This window comes from Pelobates fuscus, chromosome 10 (genome assembly GCF_036172605.1).
Source record: "Pelobates fuscus isolate aPelFus1 chromosome 10, aPelFus1.pri, whole genome shotgun sequence".
Lineage (NCBI taxonomy): Eukaryota > Metazoa > Chordata > Amphibia > Anura > Pelobatidae > Pelobates > Pelobates fuscus.
Genome location: NC_086326.1, coordinates 35,591,279 through 35,610,668, shown reverse-complemented (window position 1 = coordinate 35,610,668; position 19,390 = coordinate 35,591,279). Strand labels below are relative to the sequence as shown.

The 19,390-nt window shown below is 38.5% G+C and overlaps 1 protein-coding gene across 1 annotated transcript in view; it reads right to left on the bottom strand.

Annotated features, from left to right (window-relative positions):
• Window positions 1–716: 716 nt before the first annotated feature.
• The window catches only part of SHOC2 (SHOC2 leucine rich repeat scaffold protein), a 65,540-nt gene continuing 46,866 nt past the window's right edge, over window positions 717–19,390 (bottom strand). The window contains exons 4-9 of the mRNA XM_063434927.1: window positions 16,648–16,778; window positions 8,011–8,199; window positions 7,353–7,475; window positions 6,984–7,121; window positions 5,909–6,026; window positions 717–4,253 (exon numbers count right to left, since the gene is read on the bottom strand). Coding sequence (XP_063290997.1) covers window positions 4,045–4,253; window positions 5,909–6,026; window positions 6,984–7,121; window positions 7,353–7,475; window positions 8,011–8,199; window positions 16,648–16,778 — 908 coding nt within the window. The 3' untranslated portion in view covers window positions 717–4,044. The remainder of the gene's footprint in view (window positions 4,254–5,908; window positions 6,027–6,983; window positions 7,122–7,352; window positions 7,476–8,010; window positions 8,200–16,647; window positions 16,779–19,390) is intronic.

Here is a 19,390-nt window from a genome sequence, read left to right as displayed (position 1 = left end):
TTTCATTTTGGTGTTAAGAATAAAAAAAAAAAAAATGAACAGTATTTTTCATGATTTGAGAGTTTTTATAAACATCGACTTTTTGTCAACTTAAATTTTCCGTCAGGTTTTTTAATTCTAACTTTGAATGCAGAGGTCAATATATTCTATGCAGTCTCCTTGGTGCGGTGTGCCATACATTTAACAGTCTGTGCAGTTTAGGCACAAATGGAAGACTAAGAATTGGCCGATTTTAACACTGTGCGTTCAAGATGTGTCTTTGTAACACGTGTATGTCAATGAAGGTACAAGAAAATTATAATTTTCTTTACAAAAAAACCATAAACACCCTCCCATGCAAAACTCAAAATGGGCAAATTTTACAGAGATTATTTCACCAAAACATTTCAAATTAAATTTTCAAACATGAGCATTCCCTGTCAAGGGAAGTTTAATATATAGTTTGGAATTAAAATAACCAGAACTCACTGTAAACACTTCACTTTGTGGCTTTAAAAGGCTAAAACTGCTGGGAATCTATCTCATCCTCTCATTTTAAAGAACAAAGTCATGCAACTAACTTTATTTTCTCAAAATAATGGACCAAACATTATTGTACATAGTCTGTGTGTATGTGTATATGTGTGTGTGTGTGTGTGTGTGTGTGTGTGTGTATATATGTATTTATATGCAACTAATGCATTTATATCATTACAGCCAAGAACAACACAATGCTTCATCCTCAGATCATTTTTTATTCACTTATATTACAATTCATCATTTCAACAGATTATAGCACAGCCCAGAACCAACATATTACATCACGATGAACAAATAAGCGGGCATTGCCAACTCATGGTTTGGGCGACAGCTCGAGGGAAACGTTATTGAACACTATGGTATTCCTGTAATAATGTTTAATATGTTTAATTCAAGGTTTGGTTAAAAACGTGATAAAATGGTGAGAACCGACTCTTGGAATTGGAGAGAGGAACACAAATTAACAAAGACGGAACACTGCAAACGCTTCATACACTTGGCATTAAGTTTCACCTGCTTTTCGAAGGACAAATGCAATTGGACTAAAGGCGTTTGCAAACAGATTGTACCTCTATAAGAAATTACGTTACAGCCAGTTTCAGCTGACAGGCCAGTGTTATATGAGACAATATATACTGATGCTTTGACATGTGGAATCAGCAAACATATGGTGAACAAACATTTGTAAAATATACAGCGCTCATGGTCACCTGCCTTTAGTAAGTGTCTGATTTTAATTTGCAGCTGACGTGGATTGTGATTTTTTAAAGTTTGAAGCAAAACTATTTTTTGTTTGTTTTTATTAAAAGCATTGCTCTTCTAAATTGTAGAAACCAAAAGATCGTTTCAGCTGCTTTTTTTTTCCTATATCAAAACCAAAAGTGATCCTTCAGAGTTGTAGGCAGCACTATTTCAGTCAAACGTTTATACACACAATTTCAACACCATACAAAATTATATATATTTCACCAGGAACTCCTACACAATTCTTGAAAAAAAGTATTTCATCTTAACTTTTGTGTTATAACTTCAACTTGGATGAATTCAAGAAGACATTACACTATGTTTAACTTTTTAAGTGCCTTGAGCATAATGCTTCTTAAACGTACCCATGTTACTCATTGATGTGCTCACTAAACAAAATATTGCAGTAAACGGAAAACAGATTGCAACATTTAGGCCATAATAACAAGGTTGTGACAACAGCAGAAGTTGCGAATTTTAGATATCGCCAACTTTGGACTAATTTTTGCACTTTTGTTTTCAATTCACTATAATTCAATAAACCGCTCGGACTGCTCGTTTGGTTTTTTGTTTTTGTTTTTTTAAACTCAAGCTTCTAAGTTCAGTTCTACATATATTTATATGAGTTTATTTATATATATTTTATTACACAGACAGGTTTGCTTAGTAACAGGAGTAATGAAGGTGGGGCAGCAGATTGAGAAAATATTCTGGACTCTGCTTTGGCACAATGTTTGGGAACATGGGAACTGCTGGATACCAAATACATTTTAAATCACGTGCTGGATCATTTTGGTTTCTGTCGGGTGAAATTAGAAGCCAGGTAACAAATTACAACTATAATAATCCTGTTGTGATGGGAGAATAAAAGGTTTCTGCTATTGTATAACTAGGACTGGAATCATTTCCACTGCGTTGCATAAAAACCCTAAATGGGAAATAGAAATCTTTTGATAAATCATGTGCCAGCACTCACTGACTTACTGGTTTGTTAAAGAAATAAGGCCATCATACTAATATTATAAACTGTAACAGATTTATTTTAGGGGTGCGTTCCTAGCAAATTCAACTGTACCACAGAGTGCTGGTGAAGAGTGATGTCGACATTGCACATAATGAGAGATGGACACTGCTTCTAAAGGCAAGCCAAGCACAATTCTCTTCATCCACATTCACACAAGACCATACAAAACTCCATGCAATATAGCTTCTACAGATGCTGTTGTGTTGCATTCTTCGTAAAGTTGATTCAAGGTCGTCTTATGGTTTAGAAGGCAGCACATAGTCGATGCAAATCATGGCAAAAAATATACTGGAGACCAATACAAAATGTTGCATGAACATGGCACACAGAGACTGAACGCATAAGAACAAAGAAATAGCTTGGCACCACAAATAGGTAAAAACGGAACAAGCAAAAAAAAAAAATGGCACAATAGTGGAAATACTGATCTTTCATGACTTGACAGCACCATATTTAAGCCTCTAAAGGATCTTGCTGGTCAGAAATGGTGAAGGATGAATTTTAGCCGATAGGTTGAGATGAAAGCACCATCCCAGTTGCCTTGTTAGTTGAAAACTGCTGGGTACCAAATAGCAGGTAGGCAGCGGACATTTGTCTATTACAATGCAGTTTTAACCTTTGAGCATCTAAAAAAAGCATGCAGATCACTTGACGCTGGTTTAGAGCCCTTGCGAGGTTTCGTGCTTCAAAACGGTTACTTAGTGATGTTGAATTGCAAACAAAATCTAGCCCTATACCACTGTGTGAAGAAAAGGGTATTGTAAAGCAGTGTAAAAGACCTTTACATATTGTATGAAGCATTTACCTGTATGGAAATAAAAGCAAAGTGTTTTTGTAATTAACAACTCTGCAGTCAAAATCGTCTACACCTGTAAGGGAATGCAAATAATATGCACATAGATATTACTATAAAAATGTTTTAAAAAATAGTGCACAGCCAATAAGCACATTTTGATATGTGATAATGTTTGCAATGTGAATAAGAATAGTATGCTCATCACATCCAGGTATTATATAGAAAGAAAAAAAAAAAAAGGAGGCCATGGTCACAGCAGTCAGATAAGCTGGGGAAAGACTAGGAGGGTACACATTTGTTGGATGTCGGTTGTATTAACAGAAGTCATTTCACAATTAAATATAAATGACAAAACTGGCATATCTCCACAGGAAGCATAAAAACCAGAGCAGACCATCTTCAAGGATATGGTGACATAATGCAGACTGTAAACGATACATTATCAAAACAAAAACAAAAAAATAAGTTAACGACATCAGCAAGTGGGCAGTTGGCAATTTACATGAAGGTGATTTGAGGTGGGTACAGCTGGGTAAAAAAAAAAAAAAAAAAAAGTCTGTCTTGCTATTTTTGCAAAATGGCCAATGAACCAGGACTACAGGCTCTGGTCAACAGTGATTACAACTGAAAGACGATGGCAGCCAATCTGAAGTAAACTGGCATTTCAGATTTAATAAAAATAAAAAAAAGGAACAAAAAGGGCAGAAAACCCACCAAATTCAGCAAAGAAAGAGCTCAGACAAAGCAATTCTTATTCTTTACGTAATAATAATAAAAATCTAAATGGCTATGATTCCTCTATTAGCAGAAACACATAATGCAGTCTTAATAAATTTGCCTTTCAATACATATACATATATATAGATTTATATATCTATACCTCCATCCTTGGCCAGATATAGATATATATTAACACAACATGAATGCAGTATTGTACAGTGTGTGGGACATTTAACTTGCATTAAACCATGGCACGATAAGGCCCTTGCATCTTCAGAAACTGAATGATAAAAGAAGGGCCTCCAGCAACAATCTGTGGCGGTAGGTGGCTGAGCGGGCAGTTCTCAATACTCATTATTGACAGTTTGCTGCATAAAGCCAGCTCGAACGGCAAGCCATGCAGGTTGGGGTTATCATTCAGGTAGAGCTCCTCTAAATTCTCCAGTGTACCTGTAAGATAGGTGATTTAAAGTCAAGATTTATTACAATGCAATACACAGAGAATATAGCATTAAAAAGTTACACAATTGAATTCACAGCAACTAAGAAAAGAGATCGCTATGGAGGTCTCATATACTACCACTAGGTGGCCCCTTACTATAACAATCTTTTAAATATAGTCATTATATAAAAACAGATGATTAGGCAGGTAAAAGCCAAGTGGACCATCTGTAGTTTTCCAATTAGCAAAATTGCAGGCTTTATACTAAAAAATGTATTCTGCTCAGGATGAATGCTACATTTAAAAGATATTCCAGACTGTAGTTATTCCGCAATTTTTTAAAAGCGTTATACAAGTTATGCTTTAAAAAATTTTTTTTAAAAAAAGACTTACAAAGACAATGATAGCCATCTTGGGTATTTTATGCCAACGTAAGTGCAGCCTAAGCGAATAGGCTGCACCATGGTAGATATTGGCTTACAAAAAAAGCTCCATTCATGGCTTCATCAATGGAGCTACAGACAGAAGCAAGTGTGTAAAAGGGACCAGCACAGGATCCTTTACAAAAGCCTGTGAAGGAGCCTGCTCAGAGAGGTGGGAATTTGCAAAGAGAGCATCTGCACAGGCTCACGACCCTAAACAGTTAGAAGCGTATTTAAGTGAGGGGGTTTGCTTAAGTTTAGCACACTACTGTAATTGTATGCAACTAGAAGACAGGAGATGGGACCTCATCGCACTATAACTTATGCAAAGAGAATGAGCTATCTACATATTCTGATGCTCTTAATGGGACACGCAAACACTTTAGCACCTAAATCACTGTTTTGCTGAAAAGCTTTGTGTGAATAGTGTGTCTCTTTTCATTTTGCAAAAGGTGCAGATTTTAATAGAAATTGACACTTATATATTAACCTGGTTATACCACCTTGGCTTTCAAGCAGACAAGTCGTGTTACTTCTGTGAAAGTGTGAGTGGCCATTTGTGAATGCAACTTTTACAATTTGCCTATATACACAGTTATACGCTATGTTGTTTTATTTGTGATTGGTTCAGCAGATCATCCCCTTTTCTTTGTTTATATTGTGTGGAAGACAAGAGGAAGTCTTCTGGGATACTACTGAAATCTTATCCTATACAGGAAAGTTTCTTTCTGCTGATATAAATTAAGCATTTATTACACTGTGGTGGGTGTACACACATATTGTTTTTTCTGTACCTAAGTCGTGTTACTTACTGGTTTGGTTAGCTCTGTGGAACTAAACTCAAGAGGCAGCAATTGCCCAGATCACCTGCCTTGCAAAGACTTCTCATTGAGCTGCATTGGGAAGTCTGTGATTGGACAGCCACAGAAACTCGGGGCAGGGTTGGAAGGGGAGGGCTTGCAAAAGCAGCAGACAACAGACCTGCAGGTTTTGCTAATTGTTTTTAGATCTACCCCAATGAAAAAAATATTGTTGCATCCAAGTTTTCATTTGGGGTATATCTACTAAATAGTGATTTATACTTTGTATTTAGGCATTGGAGTATCCCTTTAACTTCACTGAAAATCAAGGAAAGCTAGAAAAGGTGTGATGGAGAGTTCATGACACAGCTAACTCCAAGCACCATGTAATCATGCCCTGACTAGATCGTATTTCCAGGAGTGTGGCTGAAAGGGACTCACCTATCTCCTCTGGTAGGTGACTGAGAAGGTTTTCACCAAGGCCAAGGTGTGTTAGATTTGTGAGATGGCCGATTCCTCTTGGTAAGGTCGTCAGCTGGTTATTTGTAAGGACAAGTTTCTGTTAATAAAAATAAAATGGCTTGTTAAGAAAGAAATACAGTTTCTCTGTCATGTCATCAGTGACTTAAGATATAATTATCTTAATTTGGCTCCAAGTGCTCATCACATTGCTGAAAGGGACATGTCATTGAAGTGGTATCGGTGCAGTGTTCCTATTCCCTTAGCCTTGCAATGTAAAACACAGCAGTGTTAAGACTGCCATTATTGGCTGTCTATTCCAGCTGTTTTTCAGAGTTTTACTCTGTGAAACAATGCTGGCCATCCTTACACTTTGTATGAGAATGTTAGCGTCTTCAAAAACTCCATAGAAAAACAATGACTCAATGCTTTCCTATGGGAATGGCCTAATGCACACTCGGCGCTTGCTCATTAGATTCCCTGTCAGCGGAAGCTGAAACAGAGCCAGCGCTGGAATAAGGTAAGTAAAAATAGTTATTTTTAACCTTTTCATTGCTGCAGCGGGGAGGAGGGGGGCAGTGACACGCTATAGTGTTACATTAACAAAAAAACAGGTAGTAGATTAACTATCAACTTCTGAAGTGCATCTGTCACCCACCATAATAATTACAAGGATATTTACTTTAATCAACAAATCACGGAGTGTCAATACTTTGTTAATGTTTCCCCCCCCCCCCCCCAAAAAAATTGTACTTTTTCAGTACATTATTAGTATTTTTAACAATCGTTTAATTTGATGTAATCTTTTTTCTGTGTCTATTTAGGGAGGGGGGGGGGGGGGAGGAAATAACAGAAAAGTGGCACTCACACCACCCCCTCTCCTCCCCCTCCCCCCCAAATTTAATGATGGATATTAAACTCATGATCCAAGACACTGAAATGTGAAGTTCACTGAGGTACATATCAATAAAATACGTATATAGCCTTTACAAGCTAGGTCATGGTCAGATGGCAGGGCTACTTTGAAGAAACAGTCTTGTGGACTAAGCATTATTACCTGCAAGTCTTTCAGATAGGCAATTTCATTTGGCAGAGACTCCAACTTGTTCTCCTCTAGATCCAGCTCTCTTAACTTGCGTAAATTCCCAATCCCGTGGGGAAGCTTCTTTAAGAGATTGTTTGACAGAATGAGAACCTGACGAGAACAAAACAATGCTACTTTTAGAACTCACAAAAAATTCAAGATACCAAGGAAAGTGATAATTCAGACCAGTGATTGTCAAAAAGACTTCTCAGAAGGTCAACCTCTTATTAATCGTATTTTCACATTATGAAAGATATGTGTAGAATATATTCTTTTTCAGTGCCCCATTGGTTCTGAACCAGGACACCTGGAAGGCATGGCGTACCAGACAGCAATCCGTACCTCTATTGATACTAATCCAGACACATCCTCAGGGATTTTGGTTAACTGATTGGTGGCCAGGTTTAGCTCTACCATACTTGTCCATGTCCCAAAATCCAGAGGCAGAGAGGTCAGCTGATTGTCCTGTTATGATAAAAGATGAAGATCTTTATAATGACACCAGACACTTCTAACACAACAGCAGAGTTAAGTGAGCATTCAAACTAGAGAAATTCCAGTGATAATTGTTAATAATTTTCCAGCCACTAGATGTGAATATTGCTTCAATCCCACATAACAGAGGAAATTCAACATTAAAACAGCTGCCAGAACTAAAAGGAAGGGTGATATAAGGTGCTGTAAAGCCAGTGGGGTTGGGGATAAGTGGAGGGAAAAAAATTAAACTGGGCTGTGCCAGGGATTGTGAAAAACAAGGAAAATGTAAGGGTAATGGAGGGGGGAAAGTAAAAGAGAGTAGGCTGGAAATGGAGGGGAAAGAAAAGCAATGGACAGATCTTGTGGGGAGGGGTCATTGTGGCAATAATCTAAAACAGGCAGGTCCGGGAAGAGGAGTAGGGGGGTAATTAAGCAATGGGTAGGCCAGAGAGGATCATGGTAAATGTGAAAAATGAAAAGGAAAATAGTGGACACAAACAACAAGACAAATATGAAATTGTACCTTCATGTTAAGCTTGCTTAATACTTTCGCTCTTGAAAATATTCCGAAAGGTATTTTATTAATACGATTATGTTCCATATTAAGGGAATAGATGGTGGAGAATTGTGATGGGCCCCCAACAGGGTAGGACTGGAAGCAGTTCCTGGCCAGGGTTAAGCTGGTCACTTTTACGAGGCTGGACAATAGGCCCTGCAGAGATGAAGACGACACATCAGTCAATCTCATTGCAACAGCACATGATACATAAAATGGCCAAATCTGTGACATAGAGTAAACGAGTAAACCGTAAAACTTGCTGTAATCACAATGTTGCCGCATTTGCCAACAAAAAAATTGCACAACCTAGAGATCTTTGTTCTTGGCTGAAGCATAAGAGACCCTTTAACATTGCCACCACAGAGTTTATGGAAGAAAACGCCACTGATATTCCATTTTGCTTCAAAATGCACAAGTGTAAACAATAAGTAATTTTATAATAGCTGATAATAGGAATCATCTTTAATCCAGATGGCAATTCTCTTGTGAATTCCTGCCATGATATAATGTAAATGCCAGATAAAGTAGGAGACATCACAGAATTAATGTAAGAAACCCATGGAGAGCTGCAAAACACATTGAACAGAGCATGGGCAGACGCCAACTACATCAGGAAGCCATTGTAGGAAGACACAGTGTTGTCACTAGGCAGCCATCAGTGCAGTTAATATTAAGTCTCATGAATGGGATGTAGAATGACATCAGCAGGTGACGCAGTCACAGGTAGGGCTGAACCAAGATAAGATTAAAGCAATACAAGTGGTTAATTACAGCGAGTTTACATTTTTGCACATTTTTGTTTTTATTTAAAAAAAAAAAAAAAAAAATTCAAAGTCTACATTACCTTTTCAAAAAAAATTACTTTTTTCTCTTCATATATATTTTATCCATTTTTTAACTACAGCACAAAATACAGGGCTGGCACTTACTATAGGCAGTCTAGGCAGTGGTGTGGGGCGCTTTGTTAGAGGGGGTATGCTGGCAGTGTTTACTCACCGAGAACACAGAGATCCAGCCTCTGCCTGTGACATAGCCTCCGCACCCTCCCCTCACTGCTGCAGCCCTCCTCCTTGTAAATCAGCCAAATAAAATGCTTTCATCAAAGCATAGCGGTTACAGTTGTAAACCCAACCTCATTGCCCACCCACAAACCCTTAATGCCGCCCCTCTCATAACTAACCCTGCCTTTCCTGGCCCAAACATTCAAACTGCGCCCCCACCTGCCTTTTACCCCTCCTATCAAGTTCCTGCTTCCAGAAGTCCTTTGAAGAGGCGGCCAGTGGGAGGGAGAAGGTTCCATGTGCTGCTCCCCCTGTCCTGTTCCTGGTAGGAGTGATCACAGAAAGACTAAAAGCATGACACTGAACAACTGGGCTGCTTCCAGTGCCCCTATATCCCACCTGAGTATGTGAGGGAAAGGAGGGCAGCTTGCGGTGTGTGTGTGTATTAGACAGTGTATGAGTGCCTGTGTGTGTGTGTGTGTATTAGACAGTGTCCGACTGTTTATGAGGGGGTGTGTGTGTGTGTGTGTGTGCACACACACACACACACACACACACACATTATATATATATATATATATATATATATATATATATATATATATATATATATATATATATATATATATATATATAGCAGTGCCTCTCTACTGGACAGTTTGTGTATGTATTAAGCAGTGTATATGTATGTATTAGCATGCAGTTTGTATCAAAGATGGGGAATGTATATCGCCCAATGGCTGGGACATGCAGTTTGGGCGTTGGGACAGGAAGATTTTTATTTTTTTATTCTGCCAACACGCTATAAAGGGCAAAGTGAGCATGTGACACTGTGCTGCAGGTAATCTTTACTGTGTGTCCGATAATGTGTAGTTTGTGTGTATGGATCAGTTTGTGCCAGTGTGCTTGTGTATAGGTCAGTGTTCAGTGTGTTGTGCATGGGTCAGTGTTGGTGTGGGTCTGTGTTACTGTGTATTGGTCAGTGTGCGTATGGGTCAGTGTTGGTGAGTGTCAGTGTGCAGTGTGTTTCTGTATGGGTCAATGGGTTTATGTATGGGTCCACTTTAGTCCGTTGGACAAGTACATTTAAAAAATATATATATCCATACCCCTGTATGCATCTATAAAGCAGTGTGTGAGTATGAGACAGTTTGTGTATTGGTGTATGTATTACATGTATATAATCATATTTCAATGTACTTATTAGGCAGTATGCAAGTATGTATCAATAAAGCAGTTTGTGTGTGTGTGGGGCAGCATGTGTATGTATTGGGAAGAGTGTGAGTGTATGTGTTGGGCAGTTTTTAGGTTTTGGTGTATGTGTGTATGTATTCGGCAGGTTCTTTGTGTGTGTGTCTTGGGCAGTGTGTGCTTATGTAGAAGGCAGTGTTTTGTGAGTGTGTGTGTATGTAGAAGGCAGTGTTTTGTGAGTGTGTGTGTATGTAGAAGGCAGTGTTTTGTGAGTGTGTGTGTATGTAGAAGGCAGTGTTTTGTGAGTGTGTGTGTATGTATAAGGCAGTGTTTTGTGAGTGTGTGTATGTATAAGGCAGTGTTTTGTGAGTGTGTGTATGTATAAGGCAGTGTTTTGTGAGTGTGTGTATGTATAAGGCAGTGTTTTGTGAGTGTGTGTATGTATAAGGCAGTGTTTTGTGAGTGTGTGTATGTATAAGGCAGTGTTTTGTGAGTGTGTGTTTATGTATAAGGCAGTGTTTTGTGAGTGTGTGTATGTATAAGGCAGTGTTTTGTGAGTGTGTGTATGTATAAGGCAGTGTTTTGTGAGTGTGTGCTTATGTATAAGGCAGTGTTTTGTGAGTGTGTGCTTATGTATAAGGCAGTGTTTTGTGAGTGTGTGTATGTATAAGGCAGTGTTTTGTGAGTGTGTGCTTATGTATAAGGCAGTGTTTTGTGAGTGTGTGCTTATGTATAAGGCAGTGTTTTGTGAGTGTGTGCTTATGTATAAGGCAGTGTTTTGTGAGTGTGTGTATGTATAAGGCAGTGTTTTGTGAGTGTGTGTATGTATAAGGCAGTGTTTTGTGAGTGTGTGTATGTATAAGGCAGTGTTTTGTGAGTGTGTGTATGTATAAGGCAGTGTTTTGTGAGTGTGTGTATGTATAAGGCAGTGTTTTGTGAGTGTGTGTATGTATAAGGCAGTGTTTTGTGAGTGTGTGTATGTATAAGGCAGTGTTTTGTGAGTGTGTGTATGTATAAGGCAGTGTTTTGTGAGTGTGTGTATGAATAAGGCAGTGTTTTGTGAGTGTGTGTATGAATAAGGCAGTGTTTTGTGAGTGTGTGTATGAATAAGACAGTTTGCTAAGAGAGAGGAATACTCCACACACAAAGTATTTCAACTTGCTTAAAATGGCTGATTTCAATAGAAATTGGACCTTTTATAACTGGGGTCAAAACATCTCCCTGTCGGTCACACAGCTGGGAAAGTTTTCTTCCACTTCCTTTAACTCCACAGAGCCAGCAGAAGAGGCAGACGTGCTGTACTAACATGCACCTGCCTTCTCCCTTTCTCAAGAAGTTGAACTAGGGAAACTTGGGAAAGTTGTGATCGAGTGCGCATGCGCAAAACTGCAGCCCCAGAACAGAGGCTTCTCAGTGAGAAGCTTTGGATTGGACAGCTGGCATATAAACAAAAATACATATTTTCTTTGTGGGTATATCTACTAAATTGTTAAAATAAATCAGTGGAATATCCTCTTTTGGAGTTTAGTGATTAAACTTGTAGAACTCTCTCATGAAAACTGGATCTTTGCCTAGGGCTGCAGAATTCCTTGCACCGGCCCTGTAAAGATATATTTGCAAGAAAGGGGAAATTAAAACAGACAAAACAAGATCCAATCTGCAGACAGTGTGTGCTTGCTTCTAACTGCAAGGAATCTAAATATGCACTTTCCTAATACTGTTACAGTGTTATTAACCAAAGGTCTAAACACCCCCTGGAATGTATTATTACACACACTATGGTATTATCACTCCGCATTCAGACTGTAAAATACGGAATGTAGTGGACTGGATTTCAACCTGTCTAGATACGACGGAACCATCGGCATCTAGACAGGTTGAAATCCAGTCCACTGCATTCCGTATTTTACAGTCTGAATGCCGAGTGATAATACCAGAGTGTGTGTAATAATCCATTCCAGGGGGTGTTTAGACTTTTAGTTAATTCTAGAACCAAATGATGGAAATGTAGAAAGATTCAACAGAATTGGTTACATGAAATCTGAACTAAATTTGCAGGCAGATCAGATAGTAGTGAATTTCAATGTGAGCCAATATACTGTAAAAATCGGTCATTGCTGCCATTGAGATAACTCCTTGGGGAAAGGGCTCCAGAGAATATGTGCTCACAGAGAGGTGCATAGGAAATGGGATGAGATAGTACTGTAACCATTTATGTCCCACGATGTGGGCCCATGCATTTGAGTGATGGTAAATCCAATGTATACGCTACCATCCCATCTTGTGGAGTTTTAATATGCAATCACCACTGCACTCATATTCCAGCCAGACAAAGGACAGACTGAGATAATAAACCGCAAACTAAATAATGATATATTTGAAAGCATCAAACAAACAAAAATGTTTACATGCTTTCAGTCTGCCGAGATCTGTGAAAACACTGCGGTTTGGAGCCATTAGCTTGCTGGGCGCGGCTAGACTCATAAAAAGCCCTCACCGAAAACACGCTTAACACTTTCCGTGCTAAAACAGATGCACAACTTATTATTAACAGGATTCAATGCAGATGCAACAGGTAATATCTACGGACTGCAACCCCTGCCACTTCTAGGCATCCAGCAGGATTTCAATTTGACTACCAATTCATATTTCACAATCCCTGTCCAAAGAAGAGCTGGGGTTTACCTTCCTTCCCCCTGCATACCCCATACAGGGGAGTGCCTGACGATCATACACATAATGAGCCCAAGAAAGAGGGCTGAAAGACACCATGTAGTGATGCCTCACGTGCTGAGGGTTGTTTTATAGGAAGTCAGACGAGTGTTATGTAGCTAATAAAGAGCATGCAGATAGGAGTTTGACAGCCCCAAGCTGAAGGCCGTTTGATAAGCTTATCAATAATGTTGGCTGTGTGCGGTGAGAACGTGCAAATCTGGCCCTATTTTTTTTGAAAACTATGCCAAATTCTAATTAATTATTCATACAGATTTAAAGACAATGCTTATGGTATATTACAGTTTTAATTCAAATATAAAACGTAGTTTGTCAATACTGTAAGTGTAACCTCTGTACGATTCCAAACCGAAATATATATATATATATATCAATGTTAAACAAAAATCTGCACACCAGTCAAGCCTTTGCATCTGTTCCTAAGTTGTGTTTCAATGCTGTTGTATACAGCAAACACAGATTCAAAATAATCCATGTTTAAAATGGAATGAGGCAAAAATGTGATTCTTTGTTAAACTAATTTGCATATGCCCACCGAGAATCCTTTGCGGTACTAACATCACTGCAAATGTGTGATTTCTGTGGGAAAAGCAATTTTTGTTTAACATTGTATTAACTATCCACAGACTTTAGGTGGAAGGGGTTTTCAATCACAATTTTTCCCCACCATAACCTTTTTGACATACACACACACACACACACATATATATATATATATATACACACACACAGCATATATAGTATATATATTACATGCTCTTATCCTTTTCTTAGAGTGACAAACCTTGAAGCTTTCCCATTAATTATCGTCTTTAAACAATGTATCTTAAAACGGTGTCCCTGCAGGTCTGGACAGGTCACCGATCATAAAGCAGAAAGATGCAGTTCTTGTTCTTGCATATTCATGGTACTTCCAAATATTTGTCTTTGGAAAACATATGTAAAAAAGTCTATTTACTGAAACCAAAGTTACCAGGTCGCCCAAACAAAATCCTTTGTAACAGAGCTGAGCTCACAAGATAATATTCTGCATCCAATCATTGAGCAGAATTCTGCAAAATTATGCAATCTCTAAAAAGCAAGTGCAGGGAAACAGAATCCAGGTGATTTTCAGCAAAACTAATAAGCTAAATGTCTGAGTTGTAACAATATAAAACAGCTAGAGGCCGAACACGGGGCAGTGGTTACACACCATGTGTGCCTACAGCGGAGCCTTCAAATTTAGGGAATAAAATTATGACGGTGTTGACATGCCATGATATCACCAAACATTTCAAAACTTTCAGTGGAACTACAGCAGGCTGCAGACAGGTAAAATGAATCCCATTTGAGAAGGAAGGGGTTGTTTATGTTTATTAGAACTCACTTTGTAATCAGTTACTTGATTTCACTTGCTAGGCCCCTTCAATGGAATCCCGAGCTTTGAAACTCACATAAACACAAAGTTTACATAGTAACAGTTTTCTAGATTGTAAGCATATAGTTTTTTTTATTTTCTTTAATAAAAGTTACTGACATGCTAGAATGTGATCTCTCAATTCTGTTACTATGTGTATGTCTGAAAAATTCACGGTTACAATTCATTTAAATTGGATAACATGTTTTCCTTTACACATTGTGACCATCTCACTTTATATAAATGCTGCTGCTCTAGTTACTGCCACTGGTCTTGCGTTATCTGTAAGGGATACTATAGTCACCAGAACAACTACAGCTCATTATATTTAGCCGCTGCAGGAATTTTGCAGTAAATACGGTCTTTTCAGAGAACAGGCATTGTTTTCATTACAGCCTAGGGACACTTCCAGGAGCCACTCCTCAGATGGGCTACTAGAGGTACTTCCTGGGTCAGTGCTCTGCAGGTGGACGTTGAACTTTCCCCATAGAGATGCACTGATTCAATGCATCTGTATGAGGAGATGCTGATTGACCAGGTCAGTGTTTGGCTCTGCACCGCCCCCCTTGACTATCTCAGCCAATCTAATGTTTTTCCTAAGGGAAAGCATTGGATTGGCTGAAATAATCAATTCTAAAGTTCGCAATGGAGGCGGATCGGGGTCGGGGCCAACCTGTGAAGTGGAGTAAGCAACCTAAATGGTGGTTTTAACACTATAGTGTTCCTCAATGTATACACTGCAGTGCTAAAACACACCTCTAGCAGCTGCCCACCAGACAGACATTTTATATGGCAGCCTTTTTCCTTATCTGAAAGATTCAAGGCTTACATAAATTTACCATTTTATTTTCTTCTCTTTTATGTGAGAAACGCAAAACTCTTTTTAAAGAACATAGAGACAGGGACAAGAGATCACACTTCTCTCATTGTAAGAGAGGTAACAGACCGTTTGGGATAACGTGGGAAGTGTTCGCCTACCAGACAAAAATAGTGTGAATAACAAGTTCACTTTCAGGTAGGTGTAGATTCGAACTATACATTGTGCTGGAGGGACACAATCACCAGCAACGGTATGAATTAAAAATATACTTACCTGAAGAACATATGATCCTGTAGCATGGCATAAATGAAAGGAATGGATCCTCAAAATGCCCAGTAGTGGTATCCACAATTACTTCTAGCTTTAGTTTGCTGTGCAGTGCCACTAGAAGGTGGAACAACTGAGCAATGGTACAACAGCAGTTAAAGGAACACACTCAAATTAAAAATATAAACTATTTATTTAAGTGAACTGTTCCATTTCACCTTTAAAAGTTATTAAAAGTTTAAAAGTTAAATTGGCCTTTAACCCAGCTTTGGAAGTGTCTCCTTGTTGCAGCTCGCCCTGCCGTTGCAGAAGTCATCAATACGGACTTTTGACGTATTCGAACGCACTGCACATGCACAGTAAGTGACACAATCCACTTCTAATTCACTATGTAGAGCACTTGCGTCTGCTTTGAACTACTGTTCAAAGCAAATTAAGCAACAAACCCTTCTGGTTTGCTGGTTGACAGCCGGGAGGAGTTATAAAATCGCAGATTTAATAAAACAGGAAAAAAGGAGGCATGCCGTTAACCTCTAAAGTAGTTCAGTAAGTTGAAACCCTTTAGGGGGCAGGAGAGGTTTTACCCCCCTGAACCAGTCTTGTGCAGGTACCGCCATGATCTTCTGTCCATGATCTTCTGCCGTGCCCTTTCCAGCTCTTGGTGCATCAGCTGCCAGGAGCAGACAGCAGCACTGTACTAATGCGCAAGAGTAGAGGATTGAGGTCTAAAGTGGATCCCACGGGATGCTCCATAAAATGAACTTTTTTTTTTCTTACAGCTGTCACTGGTGACAGCTGTGGGAAATGACAAGCCTCATAAAAGGCAAGTCACCCTTTTGTCAAGCTTAGGAAAAATACCAAGACAAAGTAGTTCCAGTATTAGTTAGTACGAACTACTAACTAATGAGATGGCATTCCCCTGACAATTATTTGGCTCTGGTTTGTTCAGAACCTGTACTTGGTTATTATGTTCTTTAAATCTTAAATCAATAAAAAAAAAAAAAAAAAACATTTGGGAGAAGAAGAAAAAAAAAAAAAGTTATTAACATGTGATTGCTACTTTTTATTCGCTCATAGTGCAACCCAGGCAGTTCTGGAAGCAGGTTTCAAACTTTGGTGCTGGGTATCTGGATGCACTCTACACTCACAAAAATGTTCCCATACAAACATTATGGCTAAAGCAAGCATCTTACCTCTGGTAAAGTAGAAATGTTGTTGTTTTCCAGATTTAGCTCATCCAGCTCACTGCACTTTGCCAAGGACCTCGGTATAGCAGAAAGCCGGTTGTATCGCAATCCCAATCGATTCAAACTGGAAAGGTTTCCTGCAGGCGAAACAAAACAGAGCATTAATATTCTTGTTCCCCAAAAACTGCTTATTATTTGGATGTAAAACCCAAATTCGCTTTTGACGGTGCCATGTATATAGATTGTAAGCTCATTTGGGTCTTGTCTGTTAGTTGTCAAAAATCCCCTTTCTGTAAATGTACAGGGCTGTGGTATATGTTGGTGCTATATAAATGCTAATAATAATAATAAGTTATCTTTCATTCCTCATCCTCTAAACTTTCTATTTACATTTGTGCCTGTCGACAGTTATAGATTTTTTCAACAAAGTTATCTTATGCCTTAATGTGTCTATCCCTTTCATGAAATAACTAAGAGGATTATCACTTAGGGGTTTAATGAGGCAGGGAGCATAGTGCTGTATAATTTGTCATTCTTGTCCTACTAAAAACCAGGATTCCTTATACAAAATGAAATTAAAAACAAAAAACAAAAACCCCACTAACCTGACGAGCCATGCTGCCCGTTGGCAGATCAGAAGACGACAACTAGTCCAGAAATTCCCATGTTTTAATGCAATGGGAATAGATGGGAGCAGGTTTACTGGTACACCTGTGACTTATACAGTGTCCTGCACTGGACTGATCTATGCTATCATATTTAGTTGAATATATAGTTGTAAGCTGAAATAGACAAGTAAAATAAAATTCTATCTATACATATGCTTGTTTGACTATCTGAATGCTTTACTCTGTGGTGCTACATCACAAATCCATGAGGGGCATGCTTTATCATACCAATATGTGGGAAATTTACCTGACAAAGGGAATATCTGATGCAGGATATACTAGACACATTACTGCTATAGCAGCTTACAATAAGGTTACAAAATAAAGAAGAAAAACTGCCAGTGTCTGTCTAGTAGCAGAAAGCTCTGGTGGCTTTATACCATGTGCGTGGTGTCACATGTCAACCAGTATTATAGTAAATAAGTACATTAAGGTGATTTGTGGTAATGGCATTTCAATAAAACCCACCACTTATCTAAACAATAAAATCCACCATGATGAGAAATGCAATCTTCTCCAGCATCATAGAGGGTTAAAACAACCCCGCAATGTTAAAATGTGTGCGTCTTGTGCTACTCTCAAATTGGTGCCGCGGAAATGGGGCTTGGCAGATTACAGCAGCTCTCAACGCTTATAAAATATGAAAAACACCCAAACAAGGGAACAGATTAATAGCGTTAAAACAGTCATTAAAAGAGACTGTCTCCCAAACATGAGGTGTGTGATTAGCAGGGAAAACTAGTCCCTTACTAGCCACAGGAATCAGTCCAATTTAACGATTCCAGTGCACTTCCCTCTGCTTGGATTAAATTATCATTTGCTTATGAATTCTGTCAAAGTTAAAAGGTGTGCAACACACACCCTGCTCCAATAAACTGTGTCAATCATACACCGCTTAGGAGAAGCCATACTTTTATTTTCAAAGAAAGAAAAAGGGGGGGGGGAGACTATCGAGCAGTGGGATTATATGGATATAAACGAAAACTATATTTATGTCTTGGAAAGCTTTTTAAATTTGCAACACATTTTCCAACGTAGGCATGCGCAGCCAGAATGCAGTGTTTGCTGGGGGTTATTTACAAAATCGGGAATTCGGAAGCAACAAGGCTAATAAACTAATTATCTGGGAAACTAAATTTTCCCAATATGGTTATTTTTTCAAGTATTTCTATTTTTAACCTGAAGGAGGCCATGACACGTAAAACCAGAGGGGTGTGAGATAAATAAATGTAAAAAAAAAAAATGATATAACTCATCATGTTTTCCATTACTCCTGAAGTTCCAATGCTCCCCTCATCCCTAAGCCTATCCATACAATGCTAGGTTTTTATGCATCTTGCCACTGAATCGAAGTTTTATTTCATTGAATAATAGAGTTTTAATCACGTCTGAGGTTAAATAAAAAAATAAATACATAAATACTTAATCGCAAGGTGAAGATTTACACAATGGTTCATGCCACAGCATGTTGTATGCTGCTGTGCCTAAATCGGTTTTAGAGGAAGATATGCAGCCATTGCAAGGTACAAGCATATTTTAGCCCTGCAGTGCTCCATGCATTGAACCATCCAGACACACTCAGATGGTTCTTAATCTAAAAACGCTACTAAAATAAAACATTGACAGTTATTCACTAGCTGGGAAACTGACTAATCACTAACATTTTAGTGAAAAAAACAAAACAAAAAATCCTTGATCAATTCTCACCTATTCCCAATTTAGTGAATGACCCGGTGGAGATTATGTGTAATTATTGATCATGAAATATCTGCATTCAATATATACAAATAGGTACAAAGGTCCATTTCTGCAAAATTACTTAAGGGAATTACAATACTCTATTACCCTGTATTATTATTATTTTATTATTTATATAGCGCCAGCCTATTCCGCCGTGCTGTAAAATGTGTTGTTATGGTGGGAAGTCACAATACGAGAGAATATTCAGATATCTGTTATGCCAATCATAAAAGAGAAAATAGGACCAAATGTGTCATAATTAAGGAAGAGAGTGGGCCAGAAGTTATATATACTTGCAAAGTGTTTAGAAGCTTCAAAGGACACTATAGTCACTAGAACAA